The sequence below is a fragment of the Trachypithecus francoisi genome, unplaced genomic scaffold, assembly GCF_009764315.1.
Source record: "Trachypithecus francoisi isolate TF-2019V2 unplaced genomic scaffold, Tfra_2.0 Lachesis_group0, whole genome shotgun sequence".
Taxonomy (NCBI): domain Eukaryota; kingdom Metazoa; phylum Chordata; class Mammalia; order Primates; family Cercopithecidae; genus Trachypithecus; species Trachypithecus francoisi.
In genome coordinates, this window is record NW_022681453.1 from 141,819,635 (window position 1) to 141,837,411 (window position 17,777).

At 40.5% G+C, this 17,777-nt stretch overlaps 1 protein-coding gene across 11 annotated transcripts in view; it reads left to right on the top strand.

Annotated features, from left to right (window-relative positions):
- TCAIM (T cell activation inhibitor, mitochondrial) overlaps positions 1-16,728 on the top strand; it is a 63,303-nt gene extending 46,575 nt beyond the window's left edge. For 8 of the 11 annotated variants that reach the window (XM_033212265.1, XM_033212267.1, XM_033212259.1 and 5 more), the window contains 5 exons: positions 3,450-3,547; positions 3,793-3,884; positions 7,716-7,948; positions 8,555-8,686; positions 14,704-16,728. In XM_033212265.1, the coding sequence (XP_033068156.1) occupies positions 3,450-3,547; positions 3,793-3,884; positions 7,716-7,948; positions 8,555-8,686; positions 14,704-14,944 (796 nt within the window). In that variant the 3' untranslated portion in view covers positions 14,945-16,728. The remainder of the gene's footprint in view (positions 1-3,449; positions 3,548-3,792; positions 3,885-7,715; positions 7,949-8,554; positions 8,687-14,703) is intronic. The other 3 variants (XM_033212260.1, XM_033212264.1, XM_033212263.1) reach the window with 2 other exon arrangements.
- The last annotated feature ends 1,049 nt before the right edge of the window (positions 16,729-17,777 follow it).

Consider the following 17,777-nt stretch of genomic DNA (forward strand, 5'->3'; position numbering starts at 1 on the left):
GCTAGTAGACCCTATCTCTACAAAACTTAAAAAAAAAACAATTAGCTAGGCACGGTGGCCTGCACCTGTAGTCTCAGCTACTTGGAAGGATGAGGCAAGAGGATCACTTAAGCCCAGGAGCTTGAGGCTGCAGTGAGCTATAACTGCATCACTGCACTGCAGCCTAGGTGATACAGCAAGGCTTCATCTCAATTTATATATATGTTACTTTTTTCTTCTATATATAGATAAAGAAGTAAGGCTTAAGTACTGACATTTTTGGCATAATAAACTTTTTTACATAATAAGTTTGTAAGAAAAATACCCTATTCTATATACACAAAATATATAAAAAATAATTATGCCCCCATCTTATAAGATATTTAAGGCCAAGCACAGTGACTCATAACCTCTAGCACTTTGGGAGATCAAGGCAGGAGAATCACTTGAGGCCAGGAGTTTGAGACCAGCCTGGGAAACATAGCGAGACCCCATCTCTAAATAATAATAATAAGTGTTTTAAAAAATTAGTATTTGAGTTTAAAAAGAGGAGGGGAGGGAGAAAATGGATGTTGTCTTCTTGGTTCTATATTATATCGCGGAACTTTTTAAGTAAGTTTTCATAAACTTGAAAATTGCAGTTATATAAAGATCCATGCTGAAATTTATTGCAGAATAGATTTAACAGTTCTTAAAACTGTAAGGAAGGGAAAAGGACGAGTCAGGTCATTCAGTCATTGGACTTCCCATCACTAGAACTCAGAAAAATCGTCATCTAGTCTTCATGTTTAAACATCTTTGTTACTTTTTGCTATAGCCTGTTTTGTTGTTTTCAATTCTCATTATTAGGACTTTTTTTTCTTATATTAAAACAAATGACTATTTGGGTACCATAAAAACACCTTTTTTTCCTGTGTTTACAGAGTACAGATAGTATTTACATGTTCTGTTCTTGTATAATCAAATCATCATAAGATAATTCAGAATTTCAAAGCATTCTTTTAGACTTCCATGTGTGAAATGTTTGAATGTATGCATATATCTGTTATTTTATCATCACACTAATCATTTTCAGATTAAACTTTATTATAGGGGGTTCTTCCCATTCCATAGTCTATTAGCATAAACTTTTCTAACTAAAAATAGTAAGATCATTTTTAAAAGTTTATAAGGTAAATAAATTAATGTGCATGCAAATAACTTTTTCTAATAGAAATTTTAAAAGATCTGTCAAAGCAGACTGGGTTAAGAAAATGAAAGGATTTCTTGGCCGGGCGCGGTGGCTCAAGCCTGTAATCCCAGCACTTTGGGAGGCCGAGATGGGTGGATCAGTGGATCACAAGGTCAGGAGATCGAGACCATCCTGGCTAACACGGTGAAACCCCGTCTCTACTAAAAAATACAAAAAAAAAAAAAAACTAGCCGGGCGAGGTGGTGGGCGCCTGTAGTCCCAGCTACTCCGGAGGCTGAGGCAGGAGAATGGCGCAAACCCAGGAGGCAGAGCTTGCAGTGAGCTGAGATCCAGCCACTGCACTCCAGCCCGGGTGACAGAGCGAGACTCCGTCTCAAAAAAAAAAAAGAAAAAGAAAATGAAAGGATTTCTTAAACAGAAAAAAAAGAAATAAATATTATTTTACAGTATTATGGAGAAATTTCTCAGCTTTAATTTATATTATGGTAAATGTCAATAGATATAACCTGGCCGGGTACGGTGGCTCACGCCTGTAATCCTAGCACTTTGGGAGGCCAAGGCAGGCAGATGACGAGGTCAGGAGTTCGAGACCAGCCTGACCAACATGGTGAAACCCCGTCTCTACTAAAAATACAAAAATTAGCCAGGCCTGGTGGTGCATGCCTGTAATCCCAGCTACTCAGGAGGCTGAGGCAGGAGAATTACTTGAACCCGGGAGATGGAAGTTGCGGTGAACCAAGAGCACACCACTGCACTCCAGCCTGGGTGACACAGTAAGACTCTGTCTCAAAAAAAAAAAAAAAAAAAAAAATATATATATATATATATATATATTTATATATCCCACATAAGCAAAAACTCTTTGGAGTTTTCAATTTTTAAGAGTATAAAAGGGTCCCTGAGACCATAACATTTGAGGACTATGGGCATGAGGGCTTCTTTACTTGCTAAAAAAAATTAGCCAAAACTCCAGCAAACAGAAACATTAACTAATGACGTTGTTTTTCATTCTAAACAGCCTATATAGAACACCATTTTTAACAAAAACAGCATTTACTACTTTTGTCACTTAAATTTTTTAATGTCAAATAATCAAAAATTAATATTCTTTGAAATTATATTTTACTTTTTAAATTGTAGTTTAAAGAAAAATTTTTTTAAACAAGTTTTCATTTTATCAGAAATGACATTCATCAGAATCAGTATTAGGATAAAAGAAGAACCTGTGTTTCTTGAGAGCCTGTTTTGAATGCCTGGACTCCTTCACACACATTACCTCATTTGATGTCTACTACCTGTGTAGCAGGAAACATCCTCACTTTGCATGCATGAAAGTGAAAACCTTAGGAAGGCTAAAAGCAGCTTGTTCAAGGTTAACAGAGCTAGTAAACCACCTTAGAACTCCAAGGTGGGTTTTCTGACACCACTGAAGACCAGTGTTCTTCACAGTTACACAGCAGGGCCTCTGACATCGTGTCAATGTCAGGTTCCATGTGTCACTGGGGTTTAATATTAATTTATGAAATGAGCAGATGTACGTGATTTCATCAAAATCACTTTCTCTAGAATGAGATAAAAAGAACCTGAGGTCAGGTACGGTGGCTCACGCCTGTAATCCCAACATTCTGGGAGGCCGAGGCAGTGGATCACTTGAGCCCAGGTGTTCAAGACCAGCCTGAGCTGGTGAAACCCTGTCTCTACAAAAAAAATTTGTGAAGTAGCCAGCCATGGTGGCGCATGCCTTTAGTCCCAGCTACTTGTGAGGCTGAGGTAGGAGGATCTCTTGAGCAGAGGAGGTCAAGGCTGCAGTGAGCCATGACTACACCACTGCATTCCCGCCTGGGCGACCGAGTGAGACCCTGTCTCAAAAACAGAAAAGAGAACCTGATAAACCTAACTGGAATTCCTAGTTGGAACTTGAATCTAAAACAAAACCATCATCATTATAACAATGTGAAAAAGAAAAATACTTTTTTCAAAGTTTTCCCATTTCATCATCCTATTTTTAAATAGAAACATCATATATTTGCTTTTTTTAAATCTTTGGATACCTGAGCATAGTAATAATATTTCTGCCCTCTGGTAAAAATTCATTTTCCATGTGGTTGCTTATTTAAAAATTAACTAGCTTAGAAACACATGATCAATCTAAACATGTGATGTGCCTGCTTCAGAAAGAGACTCATTGGCTTCCCAAGGACTCCAGTAGTTGTGGTGAGTGCTTGCTCCTTCTTCGGGGTGCCACTTGTTAACATGCTTGTGTGCTCTGTTGGCCTAGGTGGCAGAGGAGCTGGGGTGTCGCCCACCGCTGTAGCCAGCTCCATAGTTTAAGCCGCTTAGCACAGCAGAATTTGGAAACACTTAAAAAAGCAAAAGGTAAACATTTTCCATTTTCTTTTAAAAAATCACCTAGCTGCTATGTACATCTATAAATTTTAATGGAAAAACCAAGTAACTTTATCATAGCTGAACTTTTAAACCTGTTCTTTGAATAAAGCAGTGGCATAAAATTAGCCTTTAAGCTTGTACTGAATTTAATCCTGACTTTATACACTATTGGCACAATGCAGAAAGAATGAAGTACCTCGACCATGACCAAAGGTTTTGTGTTTTATCATCAGGGTGTACAATCATATTTACAGACCGTTCTGGCATGAGTGCAGTGGGCCATGTGATGCTAGGAACAATGGATGTCCATCATCACTGGACAAAAGTAAGAAAGAGCCTTAAAATTAAAAACTTCTTGTCATTCATATACTTTCATTTCCAACAATGCTATAATGTTAATGAACCAAAAAAAAATTGTGTTCTGTTTTTGTTTTTGTTTTTTAATGTTTTTAATCATAGTGTCAGCTGTTTTCAGATCAGATGCTGAAATATCATATACTTAAAATACGTAAGAAGGAAGACTGATTTTTAAGGCAGTTTTTGTCTGGTAATATTGCATCCTTTTCTGAAGCACAGCCTGAAAGCCTATATTCTGTTGTTTTGTTTTACTTGTTCTTAACAGATTTATTGAGGTATAACTGACATTTAATAAACTGCACATGTTTCTTGTGTGTTATTTGGTATTTTGACATATATGTATGCCCATGAAGCCATTATCACAGTCAAGATAGCAAACGTATCCAACACCTGGAGCATATGGCCCCTTGTAAACACTCCCTCCCATCCCACCACCCCCTCTCCAAGCAACCACTGGTCTGCTTTCTGTCACTATAGCTTCGTTTTGGAGTTTTATGTAAGTGGAATCATAGGGCTTGCAAACTTTTGTGTCTGGTTTCTTTCACTGTCTCATTTTGAGATTCATTCATGCTGTTGCATGTATTGAGAGTTTATTCCTTTTTATTACTATGTACTATTTCATTGTATAAAATACCACAGTTTGTTTATTCATTCACCTGTTGATGGACATAGGGTCGTATCACTTTGTGACTATTACAAATAAAGCTGCTATGAACATTTGTGCACAAATATATGGACATATATTTCCTTTCTCTTGGCTAAATACCTAAAATAGAATGGTTGGATCATATGGTAGAGTATTTTAACTTTTTAAAAAACTGCCAACACTTAACTATGGTCATCTTTTTAATTTTAGTCAGTCAGCTCTGTGGTACAATCTCATTCAATGTTTAATTTGCATTTCTGTAATAATAAATAAAGGTGAGCATCTTTTCATGTGCTTATTTGTCATCCACATATCTTCTTTAGTGAAGCGTCTGTTCAAATCAAATATTTATTTTGTAGAAAATACTTGCAAACTACATATCTGACAAAGATATTATATCTAGAATATATTTCAAAACTCTCAAATTTCAGCAGGAAAAGAAAAAACCAATCCAACTAAAAAAGGGCAATCTAAAACTCTCAAAATTCAACAGTTAAAAAAAAAAAACCACTAAAAAGGGCTACTAAAAAAACCAGTCCAACCAAAAACGGTGACATGAAATGACATGTCACCAAAGAGAATGTACAGATGACATGTAAGCACATAAAAACATATTCATTGGCCGGGCACTGTGGCTCATGCCTGTAATCCCAGTGCTTTGGGAGGCCAAGACAGGTGGATCACGAGGTCAGGAGTTCAAGACCAACCTGGTAAACACAGTGAAACCCCGTCTCTACTAAAAATTAAAAAAAAAAAAAAAAATTAGCTGGGCATGGTGGCAGGCGCCTATAATCCCAGCTACTTGGGAGGCTGAGGCAGGAGAATCACTTGAACCCGGGAGGCGGAAGTTGCAGTAAGCTGAGATTGTGCCACTGCACTCCAGCCTGGGCAACACAGCGAGACTCTGTCTCAAAATAAATAGATAGAAAGATAGAAAGATAGATTAGATAGATAGATAGATAGATAGATAGATAGATAGATAGATAAAACCACAGTGCGTTATCACTACACACTTACCAGGATGGCTAAAATGAAAAATAGTTACATGCTGGTGAGAATGCAGAAAAAATAGGTCATTCGTGCATTGCTGATGGGAATGTAAAATGGTACAGGCATTCTGGAAAAAGACTATAATGGTTTCTTACAAAACTAAACATGACCCAGCAGTCCCCCTCAGGTATTTACAGCAGAGAAATGAAAAATTATGTTCACACAAACACCTGTACATGAATGTTTATAATAGCCAAAAACTAGGAAAAGAATGTTCTTCAGTGTGTGAATAGCTAAACAAACTGGTACATCCCTACCATAGGATTCTACTCAGCAATGAAAAGGAGTGAGCTATTGATACACGCAGCAACTGGATGGATCTTAAGGGCATTGTGCTGAGTGAAAAAGTCAGTCTCAAAAGGTTACAAACTGTTTGATTGTATTTATATAACATCCTTGGAATAATAAAATGATAGAAAGGAAGAAAAGATTCCCGGTTGCCAGGAAGTAGAGAGAGGGGAGCAGAGGTGTCAGTGCTATGAACGGGATCCCTGTGATGGAATTCCTGTGTGTTTTGACTGTGGCAGTGTCACATGGCTCCATACACATATAATAAAGTAAATACACATGTGAAAAATACACAAATGCATGCAAGTAAAACTGATGACCTCTGAGTAAGATTAATGAATTGTATCAATGTCAATTTCCTGGTTGTGATATTATACCAATAATTGTATAAGATGTACTGTTAAGTGAAAGGTATATGAATCTACAATTATCTCAAAACAAAAAGTTTTTAAAATGTAGTTACCATATATACATGAGTAACCCATAGAAAAATTGAAAAATAGGGAGTAAAATTATTTTCCACAAGATGTTAAAAGTAGATTATAAGTAATCTGTAGAATTTTTACACAGCTATTGCTTTTATTATAGCAGAGTTTTTAATGCCTTCCAACTCTTCTAAAAGACCCTGGCTTTTAATAGAAAATCTTAAGTCCTTAGTGGTCCTTCCCTGACCCAGCCCCTACATCCCCCTTGAGCCCTTCTCTTTCCTTTCCCTCGCAGCAGGTCACATGCCAGCCTTACCAAACTCCTTATTGTTTCCAAACATGTTGCTCCTTCTCATGGTTCCATATTTGCACATGCTCTTTTTCCTTCCCCCAAAACAGCCCTTACATTCACGTGCCATTTCTAAATCTTACTTAATGTTTAAGACTGATCGAATTAGACTCCCTTAGAAACTTTTGCCTGAACCTCCTCTGTATCCACTCACCCTGATTTGGCATTTAGCATGCTAAATTCGGATTTTTGTTTCCTTGTACCCCAACTGTGAGTGCCAACCAAACAGGGACAAACTCTTACAATCTGTACCCTTCAAGTGCCCAACTCAGTGCTTACGTATATGGTAGGTGCGCAATCATATTTATTGCACTTAATTGAGTTTAGTTACTTTAAATTTTGAAGGAATAGACTGAGTTGAAATACATACACTTTATTTCTAAAACCTTTATTATACCATTTAATAATTCTAAACTAATTGAAGATTCTTACCTAAATATTTAAATAATAGTGCTTAGGATTAGGACTGACTTTTTTTTTTTTTTTTTTTTTTTTTTGAGACAGAGTCTCGCTCTGTTGCCCAGGCTGGAGTGCAGTGGCCAGATCTCAGCTCACTGCAAGCTCTGCCTCCTGGGTTCACGCTATTCTCCTGCCTCAGCCTCTGGAGTAGCTGGGACTACAGGCACCCACCATCTCGCCCGGCTAGTTTTTTTGTATTTTTTAGTAGAGACGGGGTTTCACCATGTTAGCCAGGATGGTCTCAATCTCCTGACCTCGTGATCCGCCCGTCTCGGCCTCCCAAAGTGCTGGGATTACAGGCTTGAGCCACCGCACCCGGCCTGGACTGACTTTTATTTGGAGCATATTTTATTTTAGAACCTTACAAATTCCCATCTAAAAATCCCAAAGATTTACAGTGGCTTGTTTTGAATATTAATATTTCCAGAATTCAATTAAGGTTTTTTTTATCTCTTACTTGAACTTTCTTTCAATGAAAATCATTTTCTTGTTAAAAATGTCTTAATCCCATTTATTGGAATTCTAAAATTAAATTATAGTAACATAAAGCTAATTGTTTCTTTCCCTTTGTTAACGCTGTAGCTTTTTGAAAGATTGCCAAGTTATTTTGACCTTCAGAGGAGGCTGATGATTTTAGAAGACCAAATAAGCTATCTTTTAGGTGGCATACAAGTTGTTTATATTGAAGAATTACAGCCAGTATTGACACTTGAAGAATATTACTCTCTTCTTGATGTGTTTTATAATAGACTGTTGAAAAGTAGAATACCATTTCACCCTCGAAGTTTGCGTGGTTTACAAATGATCCTTAACAGGTAAATATCTAAGATAGAAGGATTACTTTTATTCCTTCGTCTAGGTGGGTTGTGTGTGTAAATGCATTAAATTGTTTTGTATTTCAATGGGTAGTTCTTAAGAATTAAAGAAGAAAATGCCACTACTTGTGTTAGCAACCCTCTTCTACACTCTAGAAAAGCCAGCATGGGAGGATTGAAGGATTTAATGTCTAGAACATTCTTTGAATATATTGCTGAGCAGATTTACTGGGCAAAGTCAATCCAATGGAAAACGTTATAAGATTAAACTAATAGTAAATCAGTAGCCGACATTTGTGGTGTATACACTGTTTGCTGAGCACTGTGTTGGGTACTTATATGCATTCTGTCTTTAGCTCTGACAACCTCACTGTGCAGCAGGTCACCCCTTGCATGTGACAGATAAGGAAGGTCAGAGGGCTTGCAAGTAGGTCGTGATCCTGAAGAAGTGTGTCTTTGTGGGCAGCAAAGCTTTAAGTTGCTGCACTTTTGAGGTGGCTTTTCTTGATGATTTTTTTTATTTTCCTGAAGACTAATAAAACATTTTCTCTGGTGGGGGAGAAGAGAGGGTCAGTGGTTTTTCCTTTAATGTATATTTTATTGCAGTGACAGATATGCTCCAAGCTTGCATGAACTCGGGCATTTTAATATTCCAGCACTCTGTGATCCAGCAAATCTCCAGTGGTTTATTCTCACCAAAGCTCAGCAGGCAAGAGAGAACATGAAAAGAAAGGAAGAGTAAGTACTGCCAGTCCTCTGTAAAGTCAGATCATTCAGTCTAACTGAAAACTTCAGATATTTGGAACTCATAAATATGGGACCTGGAAACAGTATGAAGCTTAGGAAATTGACTAATTTGTAGATATTCCATATTTATTTATTCCCTACCTAAATTATGTTACCACCATGGACCTCAGTTTGAGAAGTTCAGCTTCTTAAAAGTCAGTTCAGGAGCAGAATGAAAAATAAGAATATCAGTAAGGAATTTTCCAGATGGAAAAGACTGGCAACAAGGAAAAGTATTGATTATTTATTGATTAATAAGAATCTTTATTGTTTAACATTTTTCAAACTGTTCATATAAAAAGAACTTTATCTGTATCTTAATTAAGTTGAGAAGAAACCTTAAAGTAAAAAAATCGTCTTAAGCCGGGCACAGTGGCTCACGCCTGTAATCCCAGCACTTTGGGAGGCCGAGGCAGGCAGATCACTTGTGAGGTCAGGAGTTTGAGACCAGCCTGGCCAACATGGTGAAACCCCATCTCTACTAAAAATACAAAAATTATCCAGGTGTTGTGGCGGTCACCTCTAGTCCCAGCTACTCAGGAGGCCAAGATAGGAGAATGGCTTGAACCCAGGAGGCGGAGTTTGCAGTGAGCCGAGATCACGCTACTGCACTCCAGCCTGGATGACAGAGAGAGATAAAGAAAGATAATAAACCTTTTAACTGTTGATATAAAGAAAACTTTATCTGCATTTTAATTAAGTTGAGAAGAAACCTTAAAAAATCATTTTAGGCCAGGCACAGTGGCTCAAGCCTGTAATCCCAGCACTTTAGGAGGCCGAGGCAAGGAGATCACTTGAGCCCAGGAGTTCAAGACCACGCTAGGCAACATGGTGAAGCCCTGGGCAATATGGTGAGAAAAAAAAAAAAATTAGCCAGGCATGGTGGCACTTGCTTGTATCCCAGCTACTCAGGAGGCTGAGGTGGGAGGATTGATTGAGCCTGGGTGGCCAAGGCTGCAGTGAGCTGTGATCGCACCCCTGCACTCCAGCCGGGGTGACATAATGAAATCCTTTCTCAAAAAAAAAATGTATCATTTTAGTTCCTAAGCAGTGTTGTTTTTATGTTGTTTGTATCTTTGAAGGAGTCCTATTCTAGCCAACAGTTTCCTGTTTTGTAGGTGGTAAGACATTGCTTGATATTGTTTTATGTATCACCTATGAAGAAATGAGGTCATTTACTTAGCCATCATTTACTATGACTGCTATGTGCCCAAAGCTGAGTTCAGTGCCATTGATAGAAAGACTCAGACATGATCTCTGCCTCCTGGAATTGTTTCTAGTAGGAGATGTGAGTGCTGTAAATTTGCCAGTGGTAGCTGCAGCACAATCCAGTGGGAAGAGCGAAAGCTGACACCCTGGGAGCACAGGGGACAAGGGAAGGCAACGGCAGGGAATAGGGTGGAAGCTGGAGAGAATGCCAGTCCACATGTCCATGGAGGGAAGTTTCAAGGAGAAGAGAGGAGGACAGGGTAATGGGACCTGGTGGTTGAGCAGGGTGCCAGTGGAAGCAGTTCTCCTGCCTTACTGTTCATTTGAGGTTCAGTTTCCACACAGTGCTCTTTTTAAAAGTCAGGAATTTTAAATATAGAGAGAGGCTAGGTTTGGTGGCTCACACCTGTAATCTCAGAACTTTGGGAGGCCGAGGTGGGCAGATCACTTGAGGTGAAACCCCGTCTCCACTAAAAATATGGAAATTAGCCAGGCGTGGTGGTGCACACCTGTAGTCCCAGCTACTTAGGAGGCTGAAGCAGGAGAATCATTTGAACCCAGGAGGCAGAGGTTGCAGTGAGCCAAGATCACACCATTGCACTCCAGCCTGGGCGACAGAGCGAGACTCTGTCTCAGAAAAATAAATAAATAGAAGGGATGGCAACCAACCATGGAAGCCATTCTTTGAGCAAGAGACAGCGAGATCATTTTATGTATAAAATAAATGAAGGAGCAGCATCTCTTGCTTTCCTTACGGAACTGATGACAACTCAGTAGGCCAGATCCTATCACACCCTACCTCTTGATTGGCTGTTAAGTATTTGTTACTGCTATTTCTTTTCTCAATTTTACATCTGCTTTAACCCTCAAGAACAATTCTAGCCAACTGTTCATCATTAGGACTGATGATTTTGTTTGCTATAACCTATCAGCTGCTTTTTCTCTTTTTCTCTATGACCATTTTATAGCTTTCGAGTAATGCTATTACGTTGTGAGAAAGCAAAGTAAAAAGAAGAACATTCAAATAGGTCAATTTGTGAATGTTCCGTCCTACCAGTTGCTCAGGCGAATAAAAACCAGCAAGTCATCTTGATTCCTCTCCCCTGTCTCACTCCCTGCCCCAGTCCACCTTCAGAGCAGACCCAGAAAGAAACTCACCTCTTCTCTTTTCCTTTCCTGCTGCACCTGGTCTGAGCCTCCATCATTTTGTGATGGCCTCTTGTCTGGTCTTCAGGCTTCCACACTCAGCACCTCCCCAACCCTCAGTGGACTCTCGTCAGAGCAGCAGTGGGAACCTAGTCAGAGCTGTCACTCCTCTGCCCAGTGCCCACAGACCCTCTGCCCACTCCCTTGCTTCTCTCAGCTCAGCTCCTGGGACTCTCCTCTCACTCGTTCTGCTCCAGCCTTTTTATCCTCCTCGAGCACTCTTGACATGTATCCGCTCCTGTGCCTGTGTGCTTTCCCCCAGCCTGAGGTCCTCCTTCCTCAGAAATCGCAGCTTCCTCAGGCCCTGCTCACATTCCACCTTCTCTGGCCACACAACTTGCAGCATGGAGCCCCCACCCTCTGCTACACTCTCCTCTCCACCTCAGCCAGCCCGCCTTTCTCCATCCACCTCAGCAAATTTGCTGTTTCCTTATTAATGTGTTCTCTCTCTCTCCTTCCCAAAAGAAGGTAAGCTCGCTGAGGGCAGATTTCAGTCTATTTTGTTCCCTCCGGTGCCAACTGGGATGGGTGCCTGGCGCACAAGGGGCCTTCAGGAAATACCCATTGACCTTTCACCTGCTTCCTTAGCCTTTTTCTGGCTCTGGGCCCCAGAGTCCTCATCCCTATACTTAGCCCCCAAGGAGAGGAAGCACTTGCTGCTGGTCCCAGCCTTCCTTCCCGCTCAGTCATCATCCTTGTGCCCCTGACTCTGGGCCCAGGAGCCTCTCCTCGCCTTTGCTGTCTTTCCTTCCTTAGCTCTGCTGTCCCTGCCCTAGTAAGACACCTTCATTATATTCGCAGAGCAGTGATGCAGACTAACTTCTTTCCTTCCATGAAGCATGTTCCTAGAGAGTGGTTTTCAGATACTTTTTAACTTACAATGTAGATTCTTAAGTGGAAACATAGTTTATTTTATTAGGTTCGTGCAAAAGGAATTGCAGTTTTTTGCCATTAAAAAAAAATAGCAAAAGCTGCAATTCCTTTTACACGAACCTAATAAAAAAGAGTAAAGCTCTCAGTTGTTCTAGTTCAAAAGAAAAGGAGCCAGAGGCCACCCATGCTCACAGGGTCCTCAGAGTAGCAGCTCTGCAGGACACTCAGCTTGCTGAACAGTTAAAAAAAAAAAAGGAAAAAAGCCCACACTATTCTAAGCTGGTATATACAACCCAAAACTGTATGACTGGTCGGTCCTGTCTCCTGGCACTGCCTGGCTGGCATGTAGACAGTGTTTGATGCCTGTGGAGCCCCCTGTCCTTTGGAGGCTGGTGATAGCCTAGTTCACAGTTCTTCTGTAGGGTGGTAATAACCCAGAGCAACCTGCGCCTGAGAATCAGCCAGCTCTCCCTAGCAGGGGCATTCCCCACTTATGTTTTTGTAGTAACCCACTCAGATGTTTCCTTTTACTCTATATCATATATTTCAAATTTTAAAATCACTTAGATAAGTTGGAAACAATCAAAATGTACAGTAATAGAATAATGTTTAAGTAGTTCTGATGCATGTAGTAGAAACAGTAACTAAAGGCTGGGCATGGTGGCTCACACTTATAATCCCAGCACTTTGGCAGGCTAAGGCAGGAGGATCACTTGAGCCCAGGAGTTCAAGACCAGCCTGGGCTACATGGTGAGACCTCATCTCTACAAAAAATTTAAAAATTAGCTGGGTATGGTGGTGTGCACCCGTAGTCTCAGCTACTTGGGAAGCTGAGGCAGGTGGTTTGCCTAAGCCTGAGTGGTCAAGGCTGCAGTGAACCATGGTCACGACACTGATACTCCCGCCTGGGCAACAGCGAGACCCTATGTCAAGGCCAGGCACGGTGGCTCACACCTGTAATCCCAGCACTTTGGGAGGCTGAGCGGGGTGGATCACCTAAGGTCAGGAGTTCAAGACCAGCCTGGCCAACATGGCAAAAACCCTGCCTCTACTAAAAATACAAAAAATAGCCAGGCGTGGTGGTGCATGCATGTAATCCCAGCTACTTGGGAGGCTGAGGCAGGATAATCGCTTGAACCTGGGAGGCAGAGGTTACAGTGAGCCAAGATCACGCCGCTGCACTCCAGCCTGAGCAACAGAGCAAGACTCCGTCTCAGGAAAAAAAAAAAAAAAATTTCCTGCTGACTGTAGAGGCACACAAGGATGAGGAAAGCCTCGTACACATTATTTTCCTGTTGAGGGGACAGCCCTGGGGAACCTTAACAAGGGCTGCCTTCTCAATGCTTTTCTAAGATTCCACCTCAGAAGAACTGATGGGTTCTCCTATATAAAGCTTGTGACCCATGGGTCTGGGAAACCCTGGGATGAGACTGTAAGCTTCTAAAAGGAATGACAATGAGAGTCTTGCCCAGATTTTAAAGATGTATTGTTGGAGAACTATGCAGTAACATGGTCACACTGCAAGGCTTCTCATTTCTAAGCATAGTTGTTAATATCTTTTCTTGACAAGTGAAAAATACCTTCACAGAAAAAGTTACTCATCCCCTCCTATTGATAAAAGTTCAAGGGTTCTTTCTGTCTAATCCTGGAGAGATTAGAAGCAGGCCCAGCTGTGAAACATTTTCAGAACCATCAGCCCTGACTGCTGTCTGTCTGCTTGAATCTCTAAGCAGCACTGTGTAGGAGAGTAATCTTATAGAAAAAGCAAACAGCACTTGAGAAAGTGATCAGTATTATAGGCCAGGGTAACTAACTGCTGTGACCATTTCTGTTTTTACTGTCTAGTTTATGGAAATTTTATAGTACCTACTTTTCTAGGCAGAGTTTAAGGGTGATTAAATATAAGATATTTGGACATTTTAAACCAATGAAGTATTTTAAATAGACTGGCTTAGGGACACGACCATGGCAGTTTTGCTTTATTCACGTTGTTAAATGGGCTTGCTGAGTAACTCATGTGTTGGTCTAGATGTAGCGCATTGAATCCACTTATCAAAACACCATATCCCTAAGCACTTGCCACCTGTGGGAGAAAGTATTTGAGACACTGAGTTCTGCCTAGAATTGTATACTTTGTAGACCTGAACTGAAGCCCCTGATAGAATAAGAGAGTTGTAACCTCAGGCAGAGGGGAGGGAACAGACGGGAGGCTGGTGAGGTAGGAGAGTAAGAGTGACGAGAACCTGTCCTCCTCAGGATCCTGGTTTTCCGTGAGTCTGCTTTTATCTGGGAAACCTTTAGACAGCATTACTGCCCAAGGGTTAAACTTTAGGTGGGTCCTAAAACTAGGGGTTTTATATACTTCATTTTCTGCTTCCTTCAGTCACTAACAGCTGCTAGGTAAGGCAATATAAGAGCTTTTTAAATTTTATGTTATTTTAGCCCTTTACTGCTAAAAACGTTACCAAATACTTTTAGAGATCCATGTGACAGAAACTCAAAAGATTTAACACATGGTGGCTATTGGCATGTCTTCCAAATGTATAATTTGGCCTTTGTGGGTGGCATTTTCGGTGTTGTGAGTGCAGAGTTATGGCCCCAATATGTAAGAATATATTTACATTGTGTATTCTTTTATTTGGTGATAGCTTATGACAATATTTTTATTTTCTATATAATAGGTTAAAGGTTATTGAAAATGAATTGATACAGGCATCAACAAAGAAATTTTCTTTGGAGAAGTTATATAAAGAGCCCAGCATTTCTAGTATACAAATGGTGGATTGTTGTAAGAGACTTCTAGAACAATCACTGCCTTACCTACATGGGATGCACCTCTGCATTTCACATTTTTACTCTGTTATGCAAGATGGAGACCTTTGTATTCCTTGGAATTGGAAGAATGGAGAAGCCATTAAGTAACACAGAAATCTGTTTTATTTTTTTAAGAGATAAGAAAGGAACTTAAATTAAAAATATTTAAATCCACAATTTGATATAACAGTATTATTTACATATCATAAGAACAAAGTTTCTAACTGCTGCTTTAAAAGTAGACTTTAAAAAAAAAAAAAAGTTAATTTCTGCCAGGAAATGTATTTTAAAAAGGTTTTATAGGCCAGGCGTGGTGGCTCATTCTCGCGGTCCCAGCTACTTAGGGAGGTTAAGATAGGATCACTTGAGCCCAGGAGGCCAAGGTTGCAGCGAGCCCAGATGGCACCATTGCCCTCCAGCCTGAGCAACAGAACAAGACTCTGTCCCAAAAAATAATAATAATTTAAAATAAATAACTAATAAAAATATTTTATATCCCAGTCTTATGATATTGGTTGACAAGGCTAGATAAAAAGATGTTAGAATGAAAGAACGTATTTTTAGTGATATGTAAAGGAAGGATTCTACAATAGTCATATATTTTTATATGAATGAATGTTGGGTTGGGCTGGAGAGGTATGTGTGTATAAATGCAAAGGTCTCACATTCAGAGTATAGCTCTGAAATAATGGAACTCTTGTCTGCAATTCAACATGCATCTGTATAGTTACATCTCATGTAAATATACACACACATATTTTGCAGCCAGTAATTGACAGTTAATGTCCAAAACAGGTGATTGATAGGTAGCAAAAATTAGATAACCACCAATTTTGCCCAAGAGAAAGACTGGAAGGACTAAAAGCAGTTGAATATATGGTACTGACATTGTCATAAGCGGTCTGATAACCAGTTTAGTAAAACATGTGCATTAACGGAGAATTTAATTTTAAACCCATAATTTATCCTATCCATTAAAATATTATAATTGTTAGTAATATGAAACCAACAGGAAATGTTTTTGAATCATTTAGCGAGATGACTCATTTGTTTCATCGGCAAACACTATCCAGGAAAATCCTTGCCTGTTTCCCAAAGAGCTCTAAGAAATAGAATCAAGTGTAAAATGGTTCAGACTATTCAGGATTTCTTGTCACTCTTCTCAACCCTGATCTTCCTGTTCTTACTGATGTTTGAAACCCTTTCATCAGCCCCGGCCTGGTTAAAGCCCCTCCGAGTCACCTCTCATTCATAGCAATACAGTTTAACCCCAAGTGGTTGATGGTGTCCCCAGCACGGCCGAGAGACCTGATGTCTGGATTCAGTGCTTTCAGCTCTTCGGGTTTACCCTAAGAGTCCATCGGGCAATATTTTTAACCAATCCAAAAGCTCTTCAGGTCATTTCTGAAGAGGACAAGGTGAATCCTGGCTTGGAACACCATTTTTGGGCTCTTGCTGCTGAATGAATCAGAAAGGAATTTTTTCTGAAAAGCATTTAGAAAGTAAAGGGGATGTTAAAATCAGTTCTTGCAGTATGTTTTATATTTATCTAAGACACTGATTATTTTAAAAGCTTTTACATTCAAATGTGTATTCAAAAGAAGTACTGATTTGTAATTATTATAGTTTGTGTATATCATCCCGTTTAACTGTGCCTAACAACTCTACTTAAATTTTGATTTCTAGTGTAACAAATGTTTCCTGTAAAGATTTTCCAGAGCCAGATAATGGGAGTGAAAAATTCCTTAAGTGTTATATAAAAAAAAATTAGAAAATCAGGTTTGGATTATACAATTTCCAAAATATACTAATATAGAATCCTCAGTAATATGTTTTGAATTGGATTTTGTCTCAGAAATAATTGTTACATAATAAAGAATACGTCAACCAGATAACTGTTTTTTTCTTGTTACCCAACTGTTAGTAGTTTTAGAACTATTGCAGTATAATAGGAAATTAGAAGAAATTGGTACTTGTATATGCCTGTTTGACTTCCTCTCCCACTCTAACATGAAAGAGAAAATTCTGTCCCACCACTGAAAGCTGGCACAGGAGCAGGCCCCTCTCACTGTTTCTACAAAGTCTTGGGTGAGAAGTGGTCTCCAAAGGGACCAGAGCTCTAGCTCAGGCCTGTCCCACGGGCGAAAAAGGCCTGCACTCCCCTGCCCAGGCTGTCGCGGCAGGAAGGCATATGTGCGTCCCTAGGACAGGTTCCTACCAGGCCCTACTTCCTCCTTTCTCTTAAAGGATTCCACCTCCAGGCAGCCTTCCTGAGCTAATGAGAGGGTGGTGGGCTTTCAGAAGTGGCCAGGTGGGACAAAAGGGACCAGGGCTGTCTCAAGGGCCAGCTCACCTTTGGCATCTCTAGGGAGTAAGTGTGTATCACAGACAGAGGTCCCTGGAGTTAACCCCCTCCAGCTTAGGTCACTGTCCCAGCAACCTGATGCCCCTGCGTCCCCCATGCTAACTTGACCCAACTCTTTTGTGGAGCCTGCCGCCCCAACCCCTGCTGCCCTGGAGAATTCTGCCCAGGCTTCCCTGGAACAAACCAAGCAGATCAAATCAATCCCATGGAGACTGATGGGCCCCAAGGCTGCAGGCTCCTCTGTAGGGGACCATGATCCTGGCAACCTCCCACCCACAGGCCAAGGTACAGGAGCCACAGAGGCATCCAGTGAGGCCTGGCAACTGGCTAACCATGAAGTGCCCACCCTGTTCCAAGACCACCCTCCTACTTGTGCCACCTGGCCAAAGACCCCTACCCCAGGCCCTCTGACATGGCACGGTTACAACAGGTCCCATCCACGGGTAAAAACTGACCCCGTTACAGAGTCCCAGTGGCTGCGGATGCTAAGTGACCCCAGGTGCAAAACCCACCCCTCACTTGTCCTCAGTCTCCCCACCTATAAAAGGAGGCACCAAGGCATATTCTTGCCACCCT